The following is a 24036-nucleotide window of genomic DNA, read 5'->3' as shown; positions in this document are numbered from 1 at the left end:
CCACCAAGAATGATCCAGGGTATCCTCTCAGGTACGTAACAGCCCCTTCATGTTCTGGAAGATGAGAGTGCTCCAAAGTACAGGGAGTTCTTACTTATCGAGTCTCCCACTTTAGTGTGATCATCAGTGATGGCCATTGTCAGAGAGCATGGAGTGAGGCCTGGTGTGAGGATCATGGAAACAGTTTGTATCATAACTGCAGAGACAGTATGGGTTTATGATGGACGCAGGTACAGGGATTGTGATGTCCAATTAATCCATGCCTGTTGTTTGAGGTAGAGGTAGGATATCAGTTTTGCACTACCTCATTTCCATTGTTGCTACACACAACCACTGCCCCGTGGCTGATCATTGGCTAAACAGATCAGTAAAGGTTCCAGTATCATGTGTGTCAAACATCGTCTGAAGCCACTGTCCACTTCGAGATGGGGAGATGCTCTTTGGCTGCAGATGGTGCTGAGACCATTCAAAAATCGGGGTTGTGGAACAGCCGACAGTGCTGATCCGAGGGGACAGCGTGGATCAAACTTTCAGATATACACTGCAAATCTTATTGGAAGAGGTACTGAAAAGAAGAGATGTAATGAATAGGAGAGGTGCACTGTGTACTCAGGGTGACAGAATCCCTCAGTCACATCTCAAATCATCAAAGGGCCACCACCCACTAACATCCAATAACCATCAGTAAAGACACAGCCTTAGTGCACACACGTTTTCCCTCATCCACACACTCTTCACACTATTATAATACTCACAACTTTGACACACTGCCAGCTATTCAATCAGAACAGCTGCATCAGCATTGCATGTTCCTCACAGACACACTCGCTTCATTCTTGTAGGACGGGGGGGTCACAGATGAGGAGGCAGGAAGTGGGGGGAGAGGTACCTGTGTGTTTCAGCTGCTCTGGAGGAGACAGCATCAGCCATTGTGTTGGCTTTTACTTTTGCTTTGTGGGGAAAGTAAACAATGTGATGGTCAGTGACAGAGAACCAATAAGGAATCTCGGACTTGGAAGTGGAGTTAAAATTCTAGGTACAAAAACAGAAGTTGCTGGAAAAGCTCAGCAGGTCTGGCAACATCTGCGGAGAGAAATCAGAGTTAATGTTTCTGGAAACAGGACCCGAAGCGTTAAGTCTGATTTCCTTTCACAGATGCTGCCAGACCTGCTGAACTTTCTCTGTTTTTGTTTCTGATTTACAGCATCTGCAGTTCTTTCGGTTTTTATTTTGAAATTCTTGGTATTGCTTGTGAATGATTTGTTCACATCCAGCCTGAACAGAAAGGGGCTGCCTCATTCCAGAGATCTTTTTTGTTCTCCCACTTCTCCCTTCCCATTCTTACGCCTGTTCCTCAGCTTCTCACCTCAGGGGGGACATCGAAAGCCTCATGGTGACGTTGGATCACTATAAACCCAGCGGCCTTCTTCTGTCGTCTGGCCTATCAGAGTCTCTGTCTGAGCTTGTTACAGGAGTCTATTGTGTGATCTTGTGTTCAGGCATTCTCATTATAACAAACATCCTGCAGACCAGGACAAACCCTGACACCTGCTCAGCTGAAGATTACTGGGCTCTTCCAGGACAGTTCAGGACATTGCTTCAGGACATCAATGGTCTGTTCGAAAGAATGGGAGCAAGTCAATGTCATGTGCACATGTGCAAGGTTCCCATCTGGAGTCATGGGCCATATCATGAGGAGGTCATCCTGCTGATCATTAACCAATCTTTGCTTTGCCAGGATAATGGGCACAGCTGGCACAGAGGACTGCCACAGAATGAATGTGTCAGTATTGGTGCCAGGATAATGGGCATGTACCTGAAAGATACGTTACCTGTGGTCACACAGCAGACCCACATTGAGGGAGTGGAATTACTTTCAGCTCAGGGAAATGGTAAAACGTAAACTGTAATTATACACAAGGCACGGTGTGTGAGCTCATTGACAAACCCGCGCTGTGTAAAGGCTGCAATCCAAAGAAATCCTTCAATTTGTTCCACCTTCAAGAGGGACCGGGATGAATTTCATTCCCTTGGAATGGAGCGTCTCTCTCATGCAGGAGTTCACTGAAAACTGCAAGCTGTTGCAGCCTCAGGGAAAGTCAGAAGCTTCAGAGTTCAGAGCCACAGTCCAATTGATGGCCATTATTAATGCTGTCCCTGCTTAGCTCTGAGGTTGAGCTGCAATCGTTGGGAAATTACAGTCACAATCTTTTTTTAGTGAAATAGTCACATTGTTTTCATCACTAAAATTCAGGGAGGAATTGCTTCCAAACCATCCTTAGCTGACATGGGATCTGTTTGAAAGCCTTGTCCCTTTTCTCATCGTTACACCTCTGTTCATTTTCCCAGTCAGGCTCATAGTCAAGATGAAGCCTCACAGGCCCCATTGTGTCTGATGACAACTAATTACTACAGCAAAATTCACCAAAAAAACTCAGCACTCTCCAGATCACTCCCTGTACCACTCCCTGTACCACTCCCTGTACCAATCCCTGTGTCACTCCCTGTGTCACTCCCTGTGTCACTTCCTGAATCTGTTAACAAGAATGGAAAGATGCCCAAATGCACAAAATTGCAGCATTAGACAGAAAGAATACTGCAATCCTACAATTAACTCAGAAGTCTTGAAGTAGCACAGGTGATGATCTTAATGTTGTGTTCAGGGTGAACCGTGGGGTTGGCTGGATGATGGAACTCCAAAGTGGCAGCACTGGTGTCAAATCGCTGCTACTCACTGACTGACATCATGATCTATCTCCTGTCTATGATGCTGGTGATCATTAGGTACATGCACACAAACTCTTCGATGAATATGGTATCTCCTGTACTCCTGTTGGAAGTGTGTGTGCACATCCTTGGTACATTTTCAAAACTTGAGTGGTCTCATGGTACTGCTTGTATCCCACTAAGAGATCTGCTGTAAGGCTATGCCACACCCTTCTGACTTGTACCATCCTCCCATATCCACTATATCTAACCTGCAACCCCTCTCTGACATCTTTCATTAGTCTACCACAGATAATGTCTCTTTCTGTAGCCCCCACTTTGCCCTTCAGAAAAGACCCTTCTGGCTTTTCAGTTCTGATCCAGTCGTTGAAATACTGACACTTTCTTTTCTGGGTGTCACATTTTAGAGTTCTTTTTATTCTTGAAATGTCAACCACCTCTTCATTTTCAATGTGGTTTCTGTGTGAAAATCTGAGCATATATTTTATTAGGTGCATTCCAAAGACCTTTGTTTCCTTCAGTAGTGTGTGCTGACTGATCCCATCCTTTAAGCTTGGAGTTAATCTGTGAGACCCTGCAAACGGTCTCCAAACTAACGATAGGTTTGGATTCAGAGTTTCCCTTTCCTGACCAAGGTTTGGAAGAGCCCATGCTATTTTACCCATTACTGATATCCCAACCCCCACAGTTCATGGAATATGGTGTGGCATGCACTTGGTCCAAAACATTCTGGTGATTTGAATCCTTTGGAATCTTTCTGCCCTGGCTGTTTTCATTGTCAATGAATACACCTCAATGTTCATCATTTCTCCTTCCATTATGGTTTGTCCCTCAACTCAGACAGGGTATGACCCTTCGAGCCAGCAGTGAGAGCTGGGTGGAGATGAGAACCATTGATCCCAGTCCATCATACAGGTGGGATGACTGAATACACAAGGGTAAGACCTCGATCCAAACACTCCACGTCAACACACTTTGTACGTTTAACTATAGTGAGTGGAGTCTGTCTTCACCCAGAAATTGGGCTGCTGTTCATTCCATTTCCTTATTTAATTTTAATAAGAGATTCTACTGCAATCTTTATGTATATCTTTGCAGGTTAAAAATCAAACTGTTCTAAATCGTGTGGTTGGAATTGAAGTGGGGAATAGAGCGTTTGATAATCTGCTTGACCCTGTGAGAATTGTATTTACCAAATCATCACCGGTAAGGACATTTTTCACTTTTCATGATTCAATTGATTAACAGGAAATATTCATGTTAAGAGTGGTAAAGATTTATTGATCATTTTCTTCATACCAGGTAAAAGCCATTCCAAAATGTGTCTTCTGGGAGTTAAAACAAAATGGTAGGGAAAACGGTCATGTTATCAAAGATTTCAATGATCCTGGACCCAAGGATTGAGTTCTCAGTGCTGTCCCTTTCTATTGCAGGGAACACAGCTGAGGGTCACTGGAACGATTCCGGCTGCACAACACAAAACACAGTCAATGAAGTCATCTGTCAATGCAATCACCTGACTTTCTTTGCTGTCTTGCTGGTAGGGTCAATGTCATGCAATCTTTTGTATCTTTTGGCCTATTCCACTTTGGCTGCGATCAACAAACTTTCACTCCATTAATCCTTCATTGCATATTAAGATGTAAAAACAGACAAGAAAGACCAATTGTTTTATTAGGACAGTCCCATCCCATCCCATCCATTTCCCCCCACCCATTCCTTTCTTCCAGAGTTATCCCATCTTTACAGGGGGGCACGAGAAATTAAATCTGAGAGAGAATCCAAATTTGAGGGAGGAGCTTTGGGAAGTGTCACACTGACCCTGATAGGTCCATGAGACAATGACACCTGATGTCACAATCACTGTTAATCCACTCACCTTGGGCATATCAAGATGTCTCCCACTCACCAAAACTCATCCAGCTTCCTATGGAATGATTGCAGTAAATCTCTCACTCCCAGTGTGTGCTGGTGATTTCTTCCAGAGGTTTATGTCTCTTGGGAAGTGAATTGTTTTGGAATACTCAAGTGCTGTCTTTATAGCCCATACTTATTCCCACCTCTCACTTGTCATCTCCCACAGCCCAATTGTCTTCAGATTAGATTAGATTACTTACAGTGTGGAAACAGGCCCTTCGGCCCAACAAGTCCACACCGACCCGCCGAAGCACAACCCACCCATACCCCTACATATACCCCTTACCTAACACTACGGGCTATTTAGCATGGTCAATTCACCTGAATTACACATCTTTGGAATGTGGGAGGAAACCAGAGCACCCGGAGGAAACCCACGCAGACACGGGGAGGACGTGCAAACTCCACACAGACAGTCAGGAATTGAACCCAGGAGCGTGGCGCTGTGAGCCAGCAGTGCTAACCACTGTGCCGCCGTGCCGCCTTCACTGCCTATCCCACCAGGATTGTCACCATTCGGATTGGGAGTTTTATTGAATTGGCTTCTGTTCAGATGCCATAACTTTTCCGGAAATGTGGTGAAAGCCCATTTTATGTGTGTCAGTGTGATTTCTGCCCCAAACCATTAGATTGATTGAGGTGGAGTGGGAGCAGCTCGGGGAAAATTCCCAGTCCTCATCATATCCCCTCAAAGGCAGCACTTTTCCAAAGGGAGAAGGCCCAGCTTGCTCAGTTTGCTCTGATCTCCATGAAGCCTCAGACTCCGTGTCAATAACGTAGCTGTCCTCAAAACCTCTTCCAGGGACTCAATCTCCCCAATTATCTCAGGGGAGCAAACCTAAAACAGTCAGTGAGATGTGGCCAGACCAGGGTCTTGTACACAGTATGGACAGACTTCTAGTTTAACAGTTAATATTTCCAGTTGTGTGTTCTGACACCTCATTGGTTTTCTTTCAGCTGCCTGATGACATTAGTCATCGACCTTCCTTCCCATTTATCCTCATAGCAAATTTTCCTTCAGGGAATTGAGGAAGCCTGCCTTCCTTACACGGTCTATTTATATGAAGATAACCTCTGCCTGTTTTTGGCTTTCTGGGTAATTAGTCCACATGGAGAAAGTGAGGGCTGCAGATGCTGGAGATCAGAGTCTAGAGTGTGGTGCTGGAAAAGCACAGCAGGTCAGGCAGCATTCAAGGAGCAGGAGAATCGACGTTTCAGGCAAAACCTCTTCATCAGGAATTAGTCCACACTAATGGAGTATTCAGGGAACGAGGAGACAGTGAATTCTGCAGATTAGATTAGATGAGATTCTCGACAGTGTGGAAACAGACCCTTTACCCAACAAATCCACACCACCCCTCTGAAGAGAAACCCACCCAAACCCGTTCCCCTACCCTATAATTACCCCTGACTAACGCACCTAAAACTGCGGGCAATTTAGCATGGTCAATTCAGCTGACCTGCACATCTTTGGATTGTGGTAGGAAACCGGAGCACCCGGCGGAAACCCACACACATGGGGAGGATGTGCAAACTCCACGCAGACAGTCAGGAATTGAAGCCAGGAGCCTGGTGCTGTGAGGTAGCAGTGTTAACCACTGTGCCACCATGCTGCCCTATGCTGGAGACCAGTATTGATAGTGTGTTGCTGGAAAAACTCAGCAGGTCAGGCAGCACCCAAGAAGCAGGAAAATTGACTTTTAGGACCAGAGGCCTTCATCAGGAATTCCTGCTGCACGGGTGCTGCCTGACCTGCAGTGCTTTTCCAGCAACACACTCCCAACTCTAATTAGGTAATTAGTCCAGGTTAATGGGGTAATCAGGTAATTAGTTCAGGCAGACAATGAGCTGCCTGGTCTGTTGTGAGCAGTGATTCCAATCACACAATAGTGTGCTTGCTTCTTACCCACCATCAGTACCTGAGCAAGGCTCTGAGTTGGACAGGACAAGGGGGGATTGTTAGAAATAAAATTCAATCAAATTTAGACGAGACCACCAAAGCTGGAAACAAGACAATTTATTCTACGATCTTGTAAGAAAGGACCCCAATTGCAGAGAGCAATTGAAGTGATGATTGTTCAAACTATTACACAGTTATACTTTTGAGCTGCGTGAGGTCACCTCTCCCTACTCCTATATTACCCAATCTCTCTTATTATTTTCTGCCACTACCCCTCTGTGCTCCGCCCTTATTGTTTCCCCCCTTCTCCAAGTTGGCACCCTTTCCCTCTGTAGGTGCTGACATCAGGCTAAACTTGTATCTTGATGGTTTTTTTTACTTTGCTTGTAACATCTTCCATTGTTCATAGGGACATTCCATTCCTGAACATTCATTTGGACAATGTATCTTTTCTTGCCTAGTTTACGCGTTTCAGCTATCTCAGCTATTTTGCTGAGACTAAATCATTTAAACATTATGATGAAAGAAATTATTTGCTTTAATAATTCTTCACTAAAGTTAGTATTCAATTAACCTCAATTATACATGAAAGATAAAGATATATTTCCCTAATGCTTGCCGAGCTGATATTTTTCCTTGTACCCCTTCTCTGCACATACACACTCTTGCTTTTCTATATCTGAAAAAACAACACACTTCCCCATTTCTTACAAAGATTAGAAAGAAACAGCACTCCCAGAATGAACTAAAACAACAGCAGTGCATCAGAATATGGACATTAGCTATTCCCCCATTACTCTCCAGATGCTGAGTATCTGATGTGGAGCTTCTCATTCTGGGGATTGTGTGGAGGCCCAGCAGCTCAGAGTAGAAAAGAGAATTGTTCAGAGTGTGCACATCATTGTGGCTGCTTTCAGACGGACCTGGCCTTAGATCAGGTGTTTGTGTGGCTTCTCAACAGGAGATGAGTAGATATCACAGGGGGACCCCAACCCGGAGGTGAGGGAAAGTACATTGAAAGTAGGGTGTGTCACTCAGTTGAAGAAAACATTACCCAATCCTCATGTCAATGTTCTCGTTTTCTGTTATAAAGCAAATCGATGGGAACCAACACTTGGATGAGAAGACATTGAGATCACTAACATACATCACCCAGATTGGTTGTGGTGTTTCTGGCATTTTCACAGCAATTACTTTAATCATCCACTTTATTCTCAGGTAGGAACATTAATCATCAAAGATGAAATTTCATGTAGAAGAAGCCATTCTCAATGGTCTCATTGTACAATCACAATATATAACAAATGTCTCCTTGAAGATAGAGTTTATGAATAATTCGCAACAGCAAGTTCATTAAACAAAGCTTACTTCTGTTTTAATGTTTGATATTAATTCTAAGAGTATTGTAGCTGAGTAGTGATTCACTTTACTTTCAGATTGTACCTCAGTATGTCATGGTCAGAGTTTGTATCTGCAGTGAGCAGTGTCACTACCTCTGAGTTAGCAGTTCTGGGTTCAAGTTCCACTCCAGGACTTGAGGACCATAGAGGGTGCATCCAGACTGAGGCCAGACTGATCATCGAGCTACAATTCCTTCCAACACCCCTTTAGCAGGTGGTCAGAGAGGAAGAGTTTCCTGATTAGGGGTGCTTGCTGTATAGAGGTGCCCCTCAAGCTGTGCCTTCAGGTTATCCACCTGCTCCAGGAGATGGGAGTTATAGAAACAGCCATAGGCACATGCTTCACCTGCCTCAGGCATCTCCAGATGCAGGAAGTCTTCAAAGTCAATGTTTATCAGCTTGCTGTTTTTCACCCAAATGGAGTCATTGAGATATACAGCACGGTTAGAGACCTTCAGTCCAACTCATCCGTGCTGACCAGACATCCCAATCTGACCTAGTCCCGTTTACCAGCACCTGGCCCATATCCCTCCAAACCCTTCCTAATCATATACCCATCCAGATTCCATTTAAATGTTGTAATTGTACCAGCCTCCATCACTTCCTCTGGCAGCTCATTCTATTAACACTTCACTCTCTGCATGAAAAAGTTATTCCTTTGGTCCCTTTTAAACCTTTCTCCTCTTACCCTAAAGATATACCCTCTAGTTCTGAACTTCCCCACCCCAGGAAAAAGACCTTGTCTATTTATCCTATTCATGCCCCTCTATAAGGTCACCCCTCAGCCTCCAATGCTCCATGGAAAACAGCCCCATCCTATTCAACCTCTATCTACTGCTCAAACCCTCCAACCCTGGCAAATCCTTTTCTGAACCCTTTCAAGTTTCACAACATCCTTCCAATAAGTGGGAGACCAGAACTGCACAAAATATTCCAAAAATGGCCAAACCAATGTCATGTACAGCTGCAGCATGACCTTCAAACTTCTATACTCAATGCTCTGACCAACAAAGGAAAGCATACCAAACACAGGGCGGCACGGTGGCACAGTGGTTAGCACTGCTGCCTCACAGCACCAGAGACCCGGGTTCAATTCCCGACTCAGGCGACTGACTGTGTGGAGTTTGCACGTTCTCCCCGTGTCTGCGTGGGTTTCCTCCGGGTGCTCCGGTTTCCTCCCACAGTCACAAAGATGTGCGGGTCAGGTGAATTGGCCATGCTAAATTGCCCGTAGTGTTAGGTAAGGGGTAAATGTAGGGGTATGTGTGGGTTGCGCTTCGGCGGGTCGGTGTGGACTTGTTGGGCCGAAGGGCCTGTTTCCACACTGTAAGTAATCTAATCTAAAAAAAAACCTTCTTAACTATCCTGACTACCTGCAATTCCACATTCAAGGAACTATGAACCTGCACTCCAAGGTCTCTTTGTTCAGCAACACTCCCCAGGACCTTACCATTAAGGGGAAGTCCTGCCTTGATTTGCCTTTCCAAAATGCAGCACCCCACATTTATCTAAATTAAACTCCATTTGCCACTCCTCACCCCATTGGCCCATCTGACCAAGATCCCATTGCACTCTGAGGTAACCTTCTGCTGTTTCTGTTCCCTTCATTCAGAAAAAGACAAAAGGAAGCTTCCATCCAGATCCACGTGAATCTCTCTGCTGCCTTGTTCCTTCTCAATGTGAGCTTCTTAACCAGCACAGTGTTCAGTTCCAAGAGCACTGATGAGCTGTGTAAAGCCATTGCTGCCCTGCTGCATTACTCACTGCTTTGCAGTTTTACATGGATGGGAATTGAAGCATTTCACCTGTACCTTATGCTGATCAAAGTCTTCAACATTTACATTCGGTTTTACATGCTGAAACTCTGCCTTCTCGGTTGGGGTGAGTGTGAAGTATTCTGTCACTGAGTTATTTGTAAATGCATGGTCTGATTCTCACTGTCTCATGTAGCACCAACTTTTATTTCATTGTTACAAGAAAAGGGGCTGTAGTATAAAACAGCTATTCTTTAAGGGTTCTGGCTGTCTCTGTCACATAACAGGAGAAAATCTCTGTCACATTTCAGGCCAAGTGCATTAAGGATCAAACTTGGTGAAAGTAGGAATTGTAATTGGTAAGTGAACAGATTCAAACCCGGACCGAAAACAGAATGGGAGTGATGTTTGATAGTCCAGGTTTACTTCCAGCTGGGAATGAACACAGCATGAAACATCCTTGACATGTAACCCTGAGACAGCACCAATCAAAGACACCATCCCCTCTTGTGAGAGTGGAATTAATGGTGTTAGTAGATAGAGGGTTTCTCTTGATTAATTGGAGAGATTCCTCCAGCAATGAACTGTGTCTCTGATTGAAAGGTGGGTGTTAGGAATCTAAATTCAGTGCTGAAAGGTTCAAGGGTGAGGTCCCCCAGAGTCATCACCAAGAGACACATGTTAATATGTGCCGAGCATGACCATACACACAGGCCGGTATTTTAAACCAAAGAACAAGTTTTCTTCCAAAAGCTGCCGGCTTCCTGTTGCTGTAGCAGGAAGTGAAGGATTCTGACAGCAACTTTCACTTTCCAATCTGTCACCACTCCCCAAAACAGAGCAGGCAGCTCATTTCTGACTGTCCTCACATTGCTCAGCAGAAAAACAGTCAGAGTCAGGGGGCAGCTCCATGCTGGGTAGAAGCCCTGCCAACTGTATTCAACATTCCCAGCGCAGCACCCCACAGCAACCTGCCAACATCTGAAGTCTGAGTCTTAACGTCAGTGACCTCTTTGTGGGTCTGACACTCCCGTATAGTGGAATCTAGGGGGGAGTGAAATTTGTATATACCAGCTACACAGCAGGGGCTCTGAGTGAATTCAGCAGCTTGTCACACACTGTCTCAGTTTCTATTCTCTGTGGATCTGACAAATATAACAAAGAGTTTTCATTTCAAGCCAAATAAAACAAGTTGAAACAAGGAAACAGGTCTCCAAGAGCAGTTTGAACTCTTGCTATGCAAGGTTAGTTCTAAAATATTGCTTAAAATAAACCCAACTTGAATCACTTTCCTCTTGAGTCATCAAGACTGGGGCGCAAGGAAATAATGTTGAAAAGGGACCATCAACTCATATAGTGTAAGATGAGGGTACTGATTGATTGGACCATGTTTGGGATATAGATGCAGCAGTAACTCAAAGCTGTTAGTCTTAATTAGATGCTTAAACTCGACCAGGCAAGCATCCTTTGTGTAGTCAAAATTAAGCATCACACAACACCAGGTTATAGTTTATTTGGAGGTGTTAGCTTTCGGAGTGCTGCTTCTCCAACAGGTCATCAACTTCCTGATGAAGAAACACTGCTTCAAAAGCTTGTGGCTCCAAGTAAAGCTGTTGGACTATAACCTGGTGTCTTTTGTCCACCTCAGTCCAACACTGGTCCCTCCAAATTGTGTCGTCAAGGCATTGTCATGGATAAAGCAGCATGGATTGACCATGACCATAACCCTTTCCTCAATGAAGAATATACGATGTATGGGCAAATATCTTCTTCCTCCAAAGGATAGGGTCCTGTGTGTGAATAGATGTAGCTTCTACCACATGAAGCTAAATCACACTGTGAGCCTGATTGATCATATTAAATTGGTTTTGAGTGTAATTCTCACTGTAGTTGGAATTATTAATAAATGTTGTCTATTAACAATCACAGAATACTGTCAGTAATCTCTGTAACTGTGCTCATTTGTGTTCCCAGGCCTCCCAGCTGGTGTGCTTTTAATCATCATTGGAGTATGCTCAGATAATTATGGCCAGTACTCAATTCTTCTCGATGGCGATCATGCCCCTACCAGCATGTAAGTTTTAATAATTCAACTTTTAATAAGTTACTGGAAAATAAACTAAAGCAATGGAGAAAGAGGCCATTTGGCTGATCAAGTCTGTGCCAGTTCCTTTGGTAAAACTGTCCAGTCATCCTTACTCTCCTACTCTTTCCCCATCGCTCCCCAGGGATTGACCCTTTTCCCTCTGGAAACAGTTGATCTTTTGTACTGCTGAAGAAAGATGCATCTTGTCAAAGCTTTATGTCTTACATTCATCAGGACAATTTGTAAGAATACCAATTTGATGGTGGCAACAACATATATATTTTGAGAGAAGAGTTGTCTTTGGTGACCAGATAAACTCTGATTGGCAGAGGCATTACCATAGGGAGGTTAATGATGACAATCAGGAAATAGAAGGAAGGGAGAAATTGAAGAAAATCACAGTCACTGGAGAAGTGGGTCCTGAATAAATTGATGGACCCGGAGGCTGACAGGTGTTCGGGTCCTGATGGACTCCATCCCAGGGTCTGAAAAGAAGTGGCTAGTGAAATAATCAATCCATTTTATCTTAAATTTCCAAAATTCCCATATTGGTCAGCTTATTTCAAAAAGGATGTCAATATATTGGAGGCAGTTCAGAGAGGATTTACCGGGACTAATATGTGGAATGAGAGGATTGCTTTGTGAGGAAAGGTTGGACAGGGGAGGTGATGGCCTCGTGGTGTTAGGTGTGAATCCAGAAACCCAGGTAATGTTCTGGGGACCAGGGTTTGAATCCTGCCCTGGCAGTTGGAAGAATTGGAATTCAGTCAAAGAAATTCTGTAACAATGACCAAGAAACCATTGTCAATTGTTGGGAAAACTCCATCTGCTTCACTAATGTCCTTCAGACAAAGAAAATGCCAACCTTACCTGGTCTGTCCTACATGTGACTCCAGATCCAGAGCAAGGTAGTTGACTCTAACTGCCCTATGGGCAACTAGGGATGGGCAATAAATGCTGGCTCAGCCAATGACGCATGTTTAATAAAATCAACTGGCGTTTCAAACAGTAAGAAATGACTTGGTTGATAGATATAAGTTCCTGAGGGGTCTGACAGGGTACATGCAGAGAGCGTCACAGAGCTGTTTTTTTCTAAAAGCTGTTCCTTGGCTCAAGGACACTCTGTCCTTGATATTATTCCGAGGGGTAATACACCAGGCTGGGCTCTGATCAGACTGGTCTGGTACAGAGATTGAAGGGTATTGAGAGGTCTTTTGTTTGTATGGAAACAGATGAGACTTCAGGCCAAAGTGGTCATGTTTTAGAAGTGACCTGTATAATGAAGGAGGAGTGGTCAGCTCTCCAGCAGTTTAATTCAGTCCAGAACTGGTTGGGAGTTCAGCATTGAGCTGTGTGGAAACTCACTCTCTCCTTCTAACTTCAACCTGTAAGTATGTGTTCCATTCAGACTGGTGTTTAAAAGGAGTGTGCTTATTGGGACTGTTGTGTATATTCGGAACAGCATAATTAAGTCTAGTTTGGATAGGGGGAACCAAGACCCAAGGATCACTGTTTATAAAATCAGATGCACCCATTTAAAACAGGCTGTTTTTTGCCTTCAGAGGGTTCTGAGTCTTTGCAATTCTCTCCCAAAAGAGATGGTGGAAGCATTGTGCTTGAATATTGTTAAGGCAATGATACTGTTGCTGAGGAGGCAATGAAAGGTGATCAGCTGAAGCAGGAATGGCAATTTGATGTTACAATCAGTCTACCCATCGTCTCATTGAGTGGCACAGCCAGTTTGAGGGGCTGATTGGTCCACTGTTGTTCCTAGTTCTTATATAAGCATGGTTCATGCAAAGCCTCGGTTAAATGTTAATCCAGGCACAGTTAACTCTGGTTAGTCAAGGCATCGCCCTGAGAAATGAACTAAAGAATGTCAATCACCCATTTTGTTGAGTTGAAATGGGCAGTGGGTGTACATAATCTTTCTGTCTGCAATAAACAGGGCCGATAGGTTCAGGAACACATCATTAGCCCACACTCACAACGTAGTGTCCAACATTAGATGTGCTTCTGCAATTGGACAGCATATACTAAATAATCCAGTGTGCAAAGGATTATGCTGACAACCAATATAGGATTGTCAGTAAAGGTCAGTGTGGCGTACCTGCTACTGTTACTCTGAATAACTCAATCAAGTTAGTCAAACACAAGATTTTTTAAAAATGATCTTCTAACTTCCATTTGTGAATCCTGTACTTCAAAAAATACCAATTCCATTTTGTGTGAATCCTTGTCTCTAAAGATCCCCATCACTGACAGTAACTGCCTGGCCTGTAGTTACTGGGTTTATTCAAGCTTCTAGTTTAGACAGGGCTGCAACACGAGCAACCCACCAGTATCCTGGCACTGCTCCCACATCCAGGGAGAGGAATGAGATGACAGCCACTGCCAATTTCCACCCTTGATGCTATCAATTACCAAAGGTGCCTCCCATCCAGACTGGGCAACTTTTCTTGTGATGATAATTATTTGCCTCCTTTTTATCAAATCCATTCAGCTGCAGCAAGTTCAAAATTACAGTAGGGGTGAAAGAATCTCATTGAGATGTTGTCTATTATCCAGCTCCATGGGACTTCCTTCACTTCACTGCTCTTCCCTACCATGGCCAGAACACTTCTAACAATGGCTTCCCTTACTAGCCTGTCCCCTTATCTCTGAATCCAATTGTGGGCCATCCTCTCGAACTAGGAGCTTGCTGACATTATTGTAATAGCAAGTCTCCTTCTCCACCACCATGTGAACCGTCTGTAGTTTCCATGCTGCCAGATTGTTTTTCAACATTCACTTCTGAATCTATTTTAACTTCCTTCAACTAAATATGAAGAAAATTGAAGCTGTTGTTCTGGCCCCATTCACACCCTCTATCCCCTCACCGTTGATCCTATTCCTGTCCCTGCCCCACAGCCTCAGGCTGATCTTTAAAACTTTGGTCTCTTCTATGACCTCAGGTTCAGCTTCTAGCTGCAAATGTTTCCCATCACAAAATTCTGTCCCTGTCCCTCCCCGAGCTCCCTCTCCTCCTCAACCCATCTGCTGCTGAAACCCTCACATATTGGGCCGAATGGCCCGTTTCCACACTCGGGATTCTATGTTTCTATGATTCTGTATCTTTGTTGTCTCCAGCCTCGACTATTCCAGTCTTCTTTCTCCATCTGTGTCCTTCAGCTCATCACAAACGCTGCAGTCATTCCTTCTTCTGCATCAAGTCCTAATTATCCACTTTCCTTTGTCCTCACTGATCTACACTAACTCCTGACCTTCCTCCTTTTCCAATTTATGATTCTGATCCTTGCTTTAAAAGCTCCATGACCTTTCCCCTCCCTATATCGTTGGAAATACTTCCCTCCCTACAACGCTCCAGAACGGCCATTTTGAACATTCCTCACTCCTTTTACCTCATCAATCTCTGGCATTGCCTCCTGAAGACCCTCCAATTCACTCCCTTTCTCCACTAAACACTAAAAACCACCTCGATATCCAAACTTTTAATCATCCCTCTGAATCTCTCCTTGGCTTTTTGTCCTCTTCATTCACTTGTCTCTGGGAAGCAGCTTTGCTGAAAAATACAAACCACTGAAGGCCATTTATAAATCCAACTGATTGTTTTATTTACAAAAAAACATTGAAGAGTTAGCAATCCTGTTTAAAAGTGTAAATAAGAGATTGCAAATTGTTGTCTAGAGCTTTCTTTCTCATTCCTTCAGTCTTCATTTTCCCAGGGTGCCTTGGGAGGCGTTGAATTTATTTCATTTACTTAATTCACTTTGTTTTAGCTCCCGACTTTTAATGTAGTTTTTTTTAGAGCAATTGATATTAAAAAGCATTGAGATGGGGATTTCCTCACTGAATATTTTGATCCATGAAGAACTCGAGCTGGAGAATCCTCATTTGTCAACACGGAATGTTTGAAAGGAGACTCGAGGCCAAGAGTCACTCTCAGAGACAATCACCACAAACGGTTAATGCACACACAACATTCCTCTGTGTACTATTTTACCCTGAAACATTAAACTGTTTCATATCAACCTGTCATTTCTGATGATGAAACAGCAGCCAGCAAAATGTCACATTCGATCTTTGAACATCTACCCAATGATAATCCACTGTCATTTCGAGTCATAGAGATGTACAGCATGGAAACAGACCCTTCAGTCCAACCCGTCCATGCCAACCAGATATCCCAACCCAATCTAGTCCCTGCCAGCTCCTGGCTTCCTATATCCCTCCAAACCTTCCTTATTCATATACCCATCCAGATTCCTTTTAATGTTGCAATTGTACCAGCCTCCATCACTTCCCCTGGCAGCTCATTCCATACACGTACCACCCTCTGCGTGAAAACATTGCCCCTTAGATCTCTTTTATATTTTTTCCCCTCTCACCCTAAATCTATGCCCTCTATTTCTGGACTTCCCCACCCCAGAGAAGAGACTTTGTCTATTTATCCTATCCATGCCCTCGTGATTTTATAAACCTCTATAAGGTCACCCCTCAGCTTGCAATGCACCAGGGAGGACAGATCCGGCCTATTCAACATCTCCTTATAGCTCAAACCCTCCAACACTGGCAACATACTTGTAAATCTTTTTTGAACCCTTTCAGGTTTCTCAACATCCTTCCAATAGGAAGGAGACCAGAATTGCATGCGATATTTAAACGTGCCTTAACCAATGTCCTGTAGAATCGCAACGTGACCTCTCAGCTCCTGTACTCAATACTCTAACCAATAAAGGAAAGCATACCAAATGCCTTCTTCACTATCCCACCTCCATGCGACTCCACTTTCGAGGAGCTATGAACCTGCAGTCCAAGGTCTCTTTGTTCAGCAACTCTCCCGAGGGCCTTATCATTAAGTGTATAGGTCCAGCTAAAATTTGCTTCCCCAAATTGCAGCACCTCACATTTATCTAAATTAAACTCCATCTGCCACTTCTCATCCCATTGACTGATCAAGATCCCATTGTAATCTGAGGTAACCTTCTTCGCTGTCCACTATACCTCCAATTTTGGTGTCAGCTGCAAACTTACTAACTATACCTCTTGTGCTCACATCCAAATCATTTATATAAATGATGAAAAGCAGGGGACCCAGCACCAATCCTTGTGGCACTCCACCGGTCACAGGCCTCCAATCGGAAAAACAACCCTCCACACCACCCTCTATCTTCTACCTTTGAGCCAGTTCTGTATCCAAATGGCTAGTTCTCCCTGTATTTTGTGAAATCTAACCTTGTTAACCAGTCTCCCATGGGGTACCTTGTCGAACGTCTTACTGAAATCCACATAGATCACATCTACAGCTCTGCCCTCATCAATCCCCTTTGTTACTTCTTCAAAAAACTCAGTCAAGTTTGTGAGACATGATGTCCCATGCACAAAGCCATGTTGACTATCCCTAATCAGTCCTTGCCTTTCCAAATACATGTATATCCTGTCCCTCAGGATTCCCTCAAACACCTTGCCTATCACCGATGTCAGGCTCACTGGTCAATAGTTCTTTGGCTTGTCCTTACCACCTTCCTTAAACAGTGGCACCACGTTTGCCAACCTCAAGACTTCTGACACCTCACTTGTGACTATTGATGATCCATATATCTCAATAAGAGGCCCAGCAATCACTTCCCTAGCTTCCCACAGAGTTCTCGGGTACACTTGATCAGGTCCTGGGGATATATACACTTTTATGCATTTCAAGACACCCAGCAATTTATAGCAACAGCTTGCAGTGTCATGTAACTGAAATTATATCGTGAACAAACCTGAATTGCTGTTAACTTTCATCTTTTAGAATGGGTTGCAGGTTTCGTTTCATTAATATGTAAATCCCAGAACATTTCTCAAGTCAAATTTCAAGATAACTGAAGGTTCTATAAAGAAATGGTGACAGCTCAGCTCAGACAATGTATTAAAGGTGTGAAGTTAGTGTCTGTCTGTCTATCCCAATGTTAAACCAGACTAGTTCTATTTCCAAAGTAGGAATTTATGAAATGTTACACGATTGACTGCCTGCAGATTGTGTGCTTTTTGAACAAAATAGAATGTGTCTGCTGTAACAATTCTGCAAATGCAAATTCACTCCAGAGACTCATATGTGTGTGTGCCTGCATGGGAGGGAGAGAGAGAGTGTGTGTGTGTGTGAGTGTGTGTGTGTGTGTGTGTGTGTGTGTGTATAGTGCAGTGGGGGTCACCTGTAGTGTGACATGAACCCGAGGTCCCGGTTGGGGCCATCCCGATTGGTCCTGAACTTGGCTCTCAGCCTCTGCCCGGCCACTCTGTGTTGTTGTGTATCCAGAAGGAGAGACCTTCATAGTAACCAGAGCCAGAGCGGGAACTGAACCCATGCTGTTGTTGTCACTTCACATTGTCAACAAGCCAGCCAGCCAACTGAGCGAGCCGAAACCTCCCCCCCCGCCCCCCCCCCCCCACCGTGGCAGCAGGATTGACCAATTGAAATGGGCACCTCCCCATTTGGATGAATATTACATCATCACCTCATTCTGCACAAAACTCTCCTTGGGATAATTTTATGGATCTTAATTAAAATATTTTTTCTGTCCTCTCAACAGGTGTTGGATAAAAAACCAGACAGTGCACTATGTTACAAATATTGCATATTTTGCACTTGTCTTCCTGAGTAACTCAATCGTGCTGCTAATTGTGGGTGTGAAGGTGTTCAGATTGAAAGGGAGAGATAGAAAGAGTGTAATCACTGTACTCGGCTTGACCTGTCTACTGGGCATTACCTATGGCATAGCTTTCTTCTCATATGGACCTCAGAGTGTAACTGCAATGTACCTGTTCTGCATTCTCAACCCTCTCCAAGGTCAGTCAGACTATTACCGAGACTGTTCACATTGATGAGACTTTAGCTCAAAATAATATTATGTTTTGAGGGTTTCTCTTGAGATTTTATTTGGGATTTTGGAGACTGCATTTCCATTTAAGTTAATCAGAGTAAGTTAGCAAGCAACAAATGGTTTTTGAAAAAAACACACTGCCACATTCTGTAATCAAACATCCATCACCTTAACCATGTTTGCTGTGGCCGGGCGAGGTCTCTGCTCAGTGGGAGCATGATTGTCTCAGACACAGTCACTGCACCTCGGATAATTCACTGCATGAGAGATGAGTTGAAGTAATACGTGATAGGATAACATATAAAAGCAAATCTTTGTGAAATACAGCTAATCAATATTCCTCTCCTAGCTATCCTCAATCCATCTTTCCTCGCTTACCTGTAATTCTGTAGCCAAGGATTATTTCCAAGTCTAGGCGGGCAGGATTAGGGAAAATCCAAAGGCGTTCTGTACATGCGTGAGGAATAAGAGAATGATCAGAGAGAGGATGATCAGGGATAATGGAGGGGAACTTTGCCTGGAGTCTGAAGAGGTAGGGGAGGCCCTAAATGAGGTTTTTGCTTCAGATTTCATGAGGGAGAGACCTTGTTGATAGTGAAGACCCCATGGATCAGATTAAAAGGCTTGCACAGATTGATATTGAGGAAATGCATGTGCTGGAAATTCTGGGAAGCATCAAGATAGGTCAGTCCCCAGGGCTGGACCAGGAAGTGAGGAATGAGATTGCTGTGCCTCTGGTGATGATCATTGCAACCTCACTCTCCATGGGAGTAATATCAGCTGATTGGAGGGAGGCAAATGGTGTTCCTTTGTTCAAGAAAGGGAATAGGGAAATCTCTGGGAATTACAGACCCATCAGTCTTACATCTGTCGCAAGCAAGGTATTGGAAAAGATTCTGAGAGATAGGATTTAAGAATATCTTGAAAAACATCATTTGTTTAAAGATCGTCAGCATGGCTTTGTCAGAGTCAGGTAGGTCATGCCTCACAAGCCTCACTGACGTCTTTGTGGGTGTGACCAGACACATTGACAAAGGTCAAGCAGTGGATGTGGTGCATATGGATTTCAGTAAAGCATTTGATAAGGTTCCCCACGGTAGGCTCATTCAGAAAATTAGGAGGTATGTGATACAGGGAAATTTGGCTGTCTGGATACAGAGTTGGCTGGCCCATAGAAGACAGCGAGTGATAGTGGATGGAAAGTATTCCTCCTGGAGGTCTGTGATCAGTGGGGTCCCCAGGGCTTCTGCCCTTTGGGGTTTTTATCAATGACTGGGATGAAGAAGTGGAGGGATGGGTTAGTAAGTTTACCAATGATACAAAGGTCGGTGGTGTCGTAGATAGTGGCGAGGGCTGTTGTGGGCTACAACAAGACATTGACAGGATGCAGAGCTGGGCTGAGAAGTGGCAAATGGAGTTCAACCTGGATAAAACTGAAGTGATTTACTTAGGAAGGTAGAATTTGAATGGTGAAAAAGGGTTAAATACAGGATTCTTGGCGGTGTGGAGGAACAGCGAGATCTTGGGGGGTCCATGGACATAGATCCCTCAAGTGGCCAACAAGTTGATCGGGTTGTTAAGAAGGCATATGATATTTTGGCTTTCATTGACAGGAGGATTGAGTTTAAGTGCCAGGGAGTTTTGCTGCAATTCTATAGGACCCTGGTTAGACCACATTTGGAATATTGTGTCCCGTTCTGGTTGCCTCATTAGGGGAAGGATGTAGATGCTTTAGAGAGGGTGCAGAGGAGATTTACCAGGATGCTGCCTGGATTGGAGGGCTTGTCTTATGAAGAGAGATTGAGTCAGCTTGGGCTTTTCACACTGGAGAGAGGAAGAGAGAGGTGACTTGATGGAGGTGTACAAGGGAATGGGAGACATCAATAGATAGAGTAGGTAGCTGGAGACCTTTCCGCAGGGCAGTAATGGCTATCATGAGGGGTCATAATTATCAGGTGATTGGAGGAAAGGTGAGATATCAGAGGGAGGTTTTTTACACAGACAGTGGTGGGTGCATACAATGCACTGCCAGCTGGGAGTAGAGTCAGAGACATTAGGGACTTTTAAGTGACTGCTGGGCAAGCACATGGATGGCAGTAAACTGAGGGGTGTGGAGGTTAGGTTGATCTTCGGTGAAGATAAATGCTAGGCACAACATTGTGGGCTGAAGGGCCTGTACTGTGCTGTAGTTTTTTTTTATAGACAATAGGTGCAGGAGTAGGCCATTCAGCCCTTCGAGCCTGCACCGCCATTCAATATGATCATGGCTGATCATTCCTAATTAGTATCCTCTTCCTGCCTTATCTCCATAACCCTTGATTCCACTATCTTTGAGAGCTCTATCCAACACTTTCTTAAATGAATCCAGAGACTGGGCCTCCACTGCCCTCTGGGGTAGAGCATTCCACACAGCCACCACTCTCTGGGTGAAGAAGTTTCTCCTCATCACTGTCCTAAATGGTCTACCCCGTATTTTTAAGCTGTGTCCTCTGGTTCGGCACTCACCCATCAGCGGAAACATGTTTCCTGCCTCCAGAGTGTCCAATCATTTAATAATCTTATATGTCTCAATCAGATCCCCTCTCAGTCTTCTAAACCCAAGGGTATACAAGCCCAGTCGCTCCAGTCTTTCAGTGTAAGGTAATCCCGCCATTCCAGGAATTGACCTCGTGAACCTACGCTGCACTCCCTCAATAGTCAGAATGTCTTTCCTCAAATTTGGAGACCAGAATTGTACACAGTACTCCAGGTGTGGTCTCACCAGGGTCCTGTACAGCTGCAGAAGCACCTCTTTCCTTCTATATTCAATTCCTCTTGTTATGAAGGCCAGCATACTATTAGCTACCTTCTTCACTACCTGCTGTACCTGCATGCTTGCCTTCATTGACTGGTGTACAAGAACACCCAGATCTCTCTGTACTGCCCCTTTACCTAAATTGATTCCATTGAGGTAGTAATCTGCCTTCCTGTTCTTGCCACCAAAGTGGATAACCATACATTTATCCACATTAAACTGCATCTGCCATGCATCTGCCCACTCACCTAACTTGTCCAGGTCACCCTGTAATCTCCTAACATCCTCATCACATTCCACCCTGCCCACCCAGCTTTGTATCATCAGCAAATTTGCTAATGTTATTGCTGATACCATCTTCTATATCATTAACATATATTATAAAAAGCTACGGTCCCAGCACGGATCCCTGCGGTACCCCACTGGTCACTGCCTGCCATTCCGGAATGGAGCCATTTATCACTACCCTTTGTGTCCTATCAGCCAACCAATTTTCAATACAATCTGGTACTTTGCCCCCATACCGTGCACACTAATTTTACTCTCTAACCTCCTGTGTGGGACTTTATCAAAAGCTTTCTGAAAGTCCAGTTACACTATATCTACTGGATCTCCCTCGTCCATCTTCAGAGTTACATGTTCTATGCTCTGTGTTCTAATATTGAATTACACAATTAACAGAGGCTTCATTTCAATAGCATTCACCACCTCTTTCCCCCATATTGCAGCTCCTGACCTCATGCAGCTTTCTGTTTGCTCCTGATTACAGCCACTCTCTCCCCTTTGTGAAAGTCTCTCCCCTGTGTAGATTCTTTTATCCTTTGCAGTGAATTCTCTCTTTGCAGCCTCTCTCCCCCTTTGCACACCTTCTCCCACGATTGCAGCATTTTTCTCCCATTTGCAACTTTCTGTCCTCAGGTCTTACTCCCTGCACCTGTCCTCACTTCTCCCTCCCCAGCTTCACAGCACACTCCCCACCCCTCCCCCATCTAACAACCTTGCTCCAAGGCTCCACTCGCACCCTGTCTCTTGTCCTTCCTATAGTCTGTAGCCATAACACCTCCAACATCAGGGCCCTTACTTTCTCCACCTCAAAAGCTTTGTTCATTGCCGCCACTAACCTTCTCTAAATTCCGACAATCAGAGGCTGTTTCTATGCCACTGCCACTGCTGCTTGGAGAGACCCAGCCTGTGATTGGAGGAGCAGATCCTTGCAGAATCTGTCCATTCTAACTGCAGGGATGATTTTTCTCTGAGTGATCACCCATGTGATTGAACTTTCCTGAGTGTTTTTAGGAAGGGGTTCAACCTCTGTCTATTATGAACATTGGACCATTGATCAATTCCCCACTTATCAACTGTTCAAACTCTCCTAGTGATGGACATTAAGTTGAAGTCTTGTGATCCTCCACCAGGAGAGTATAAAACTGGCCAAGCCTGGGCCAGTCAGGGCGATTAAGAAATGTTATAAAATTCTAATGGGACTAGACAGATTGGTGCAGGAAGGATGTTCCCATTGGTGGGGGACTCCAGAACCATGAATCACAGTCTAATGATACGGGGAAACCATTTCGGACTGAGATGAGGAGAAATAACTTCACCCAGAGAGAGCTGAGGCTGTGGGATTCAGAATCACAGAAAGCAGTCGAGGCAGTCCAAGAACTCCCCACCTACGTTCGGGACACCACCCACGCCCTCCACCTCCTCCAGGATTTTCGCTTCCCCGGTCCCCAACGCCTTATTTTCACTATGGACATCCAGTCCCTGTACACCTCCATCCCCCATCACGAAGGACTCAAAGCCCTCCACTTCTTCCTTTCCCGCCGCACCAACCAGTACCCTTCCACTGACACCCTCCTTCGACTGACTGAACTGGTCCTCACCCTGAATAACTTCTCTTTTCAATCCTCCCACTTCCTCCAAACTAAAGGAGTTGCCATGGGCACCCGCATGGGCCCCAGCTATGCCTGCCTCTTCGTAGGATATGTGGAACAGTCCATCTTCCGCAACTACACTGGCACCACCCCCCACCTTTTCCTCCGCTACATCGATGACTGTATCGGCGCTGCCTCGTGCTCCCACGAGGAGGTTGAACAGTTCATCAACTTTACTAACACCTTCCATCCCGACCTGAAATTCACCTGGACCATCTCAGACTCCTCCCTCCCCTTCCTAGACCTCTCCATTTCTATCTCGGGCGACCGACTCAACACAGACATCTATTATAAACCGACTGACTCCCACAGCTACCTGGACTACACCTCCTCCCACCCTGCCCCCTGTAAAAATGCCATCCCATACTCCCAATTCCTTCGTCTCCGCCGCATCTGCTCCCAGGGGGACCAATTCCAACACCGCACAGCCCAGATGGCCTCCTTCTTCAAGGACCGCAGATTCCCCCCAGACGTGATCGACGATGCCCTCCACCGCATCTCCTCCACTTCCCGCTCCTCCGCCCTTGAGCCCCGCTCCTCCAACCGCCACCAAGACAGAACCCCACTGGTTCTCACCTACCACCCCACCAACCTCCGCATACAACGTATCATCCGCCGCCATTTCCGCCACCTCCAAACGGACCCCACCACCAAGGATATA

At 44.8% G+C, this 24036-nt stretch overlaps 1 protein-coding gene across 1 annotated transcript; it reads left to right on the top strand.

Moving 5' to 3' along the window:
* Positions 1-9: 9 nt before the first annotated feature.
* On the top strand, positions 10-11776 carry LOC132823591 (adhesion G protein-coupled receptor G3-like). Its single transcript, XM_060837509.1, has 8 exons — positions 10-31; positions 1500-1837; positions 3826-3933; positions 4030-4075; positions 4161-4267; positions 7638-7762; positions 9557-9825; positions 11673-11776. Exons 1-8 carry the CDS (start codon positions 10-12, stop codon positions 11774-11776), a joined length of 1119 nt encoding a protein of 372 aa, XP_060693492.1.
* The last annotated feature ends 12260 nt before the right edge of the window (positions 11777-24036 follow it).

The sequence above is a fragment of the Hemiscyllium ocellatum genome, chromosome 17 (assembly GCF_020745735.1).
Source record: "Hemiscyllium ocellatum isolate sHemOce1 chromosome 17, sHemOce1.pat.X.cur, whole genome shotgun sequence".
Taxonomy (NCBI): domain Eukaryota; kingdom Metazoa; phylum Chordata; class Chondrichthyes; order Orectolobiformes; family Hemiscylliidae; genus Hemiscyllium; species Hemiscyllium ocellatum.
Note: the sequence above shows the minus strand (reverse complement) of the source record. Positions and strands in the feature narration are given on the sequence as shown.

Excerpts from the sequence above, each read along its gene's own strand:
- LOC132823591 (XM_060837509.1), top strand. The coding sequence starts at position 10 with ATGATCCAGGGTATCCTCTCAG. Across the intron at positions 3,934-4,029 it reads TATTTACCAAATCATCACCG|GTAAAAGCCATTCCAAAATG; the intron begins GTAAGGACATTT and ends TCTTCATACCAG. Across the intron at positions 9,826-11,672 it reads ACTCTGCCTTCTCGGTTGGG|GCCTCCCAGCTGGTGTGCTT; the intron begins GTGAGTGTGAAG and ends TTGTGTTCCCAG.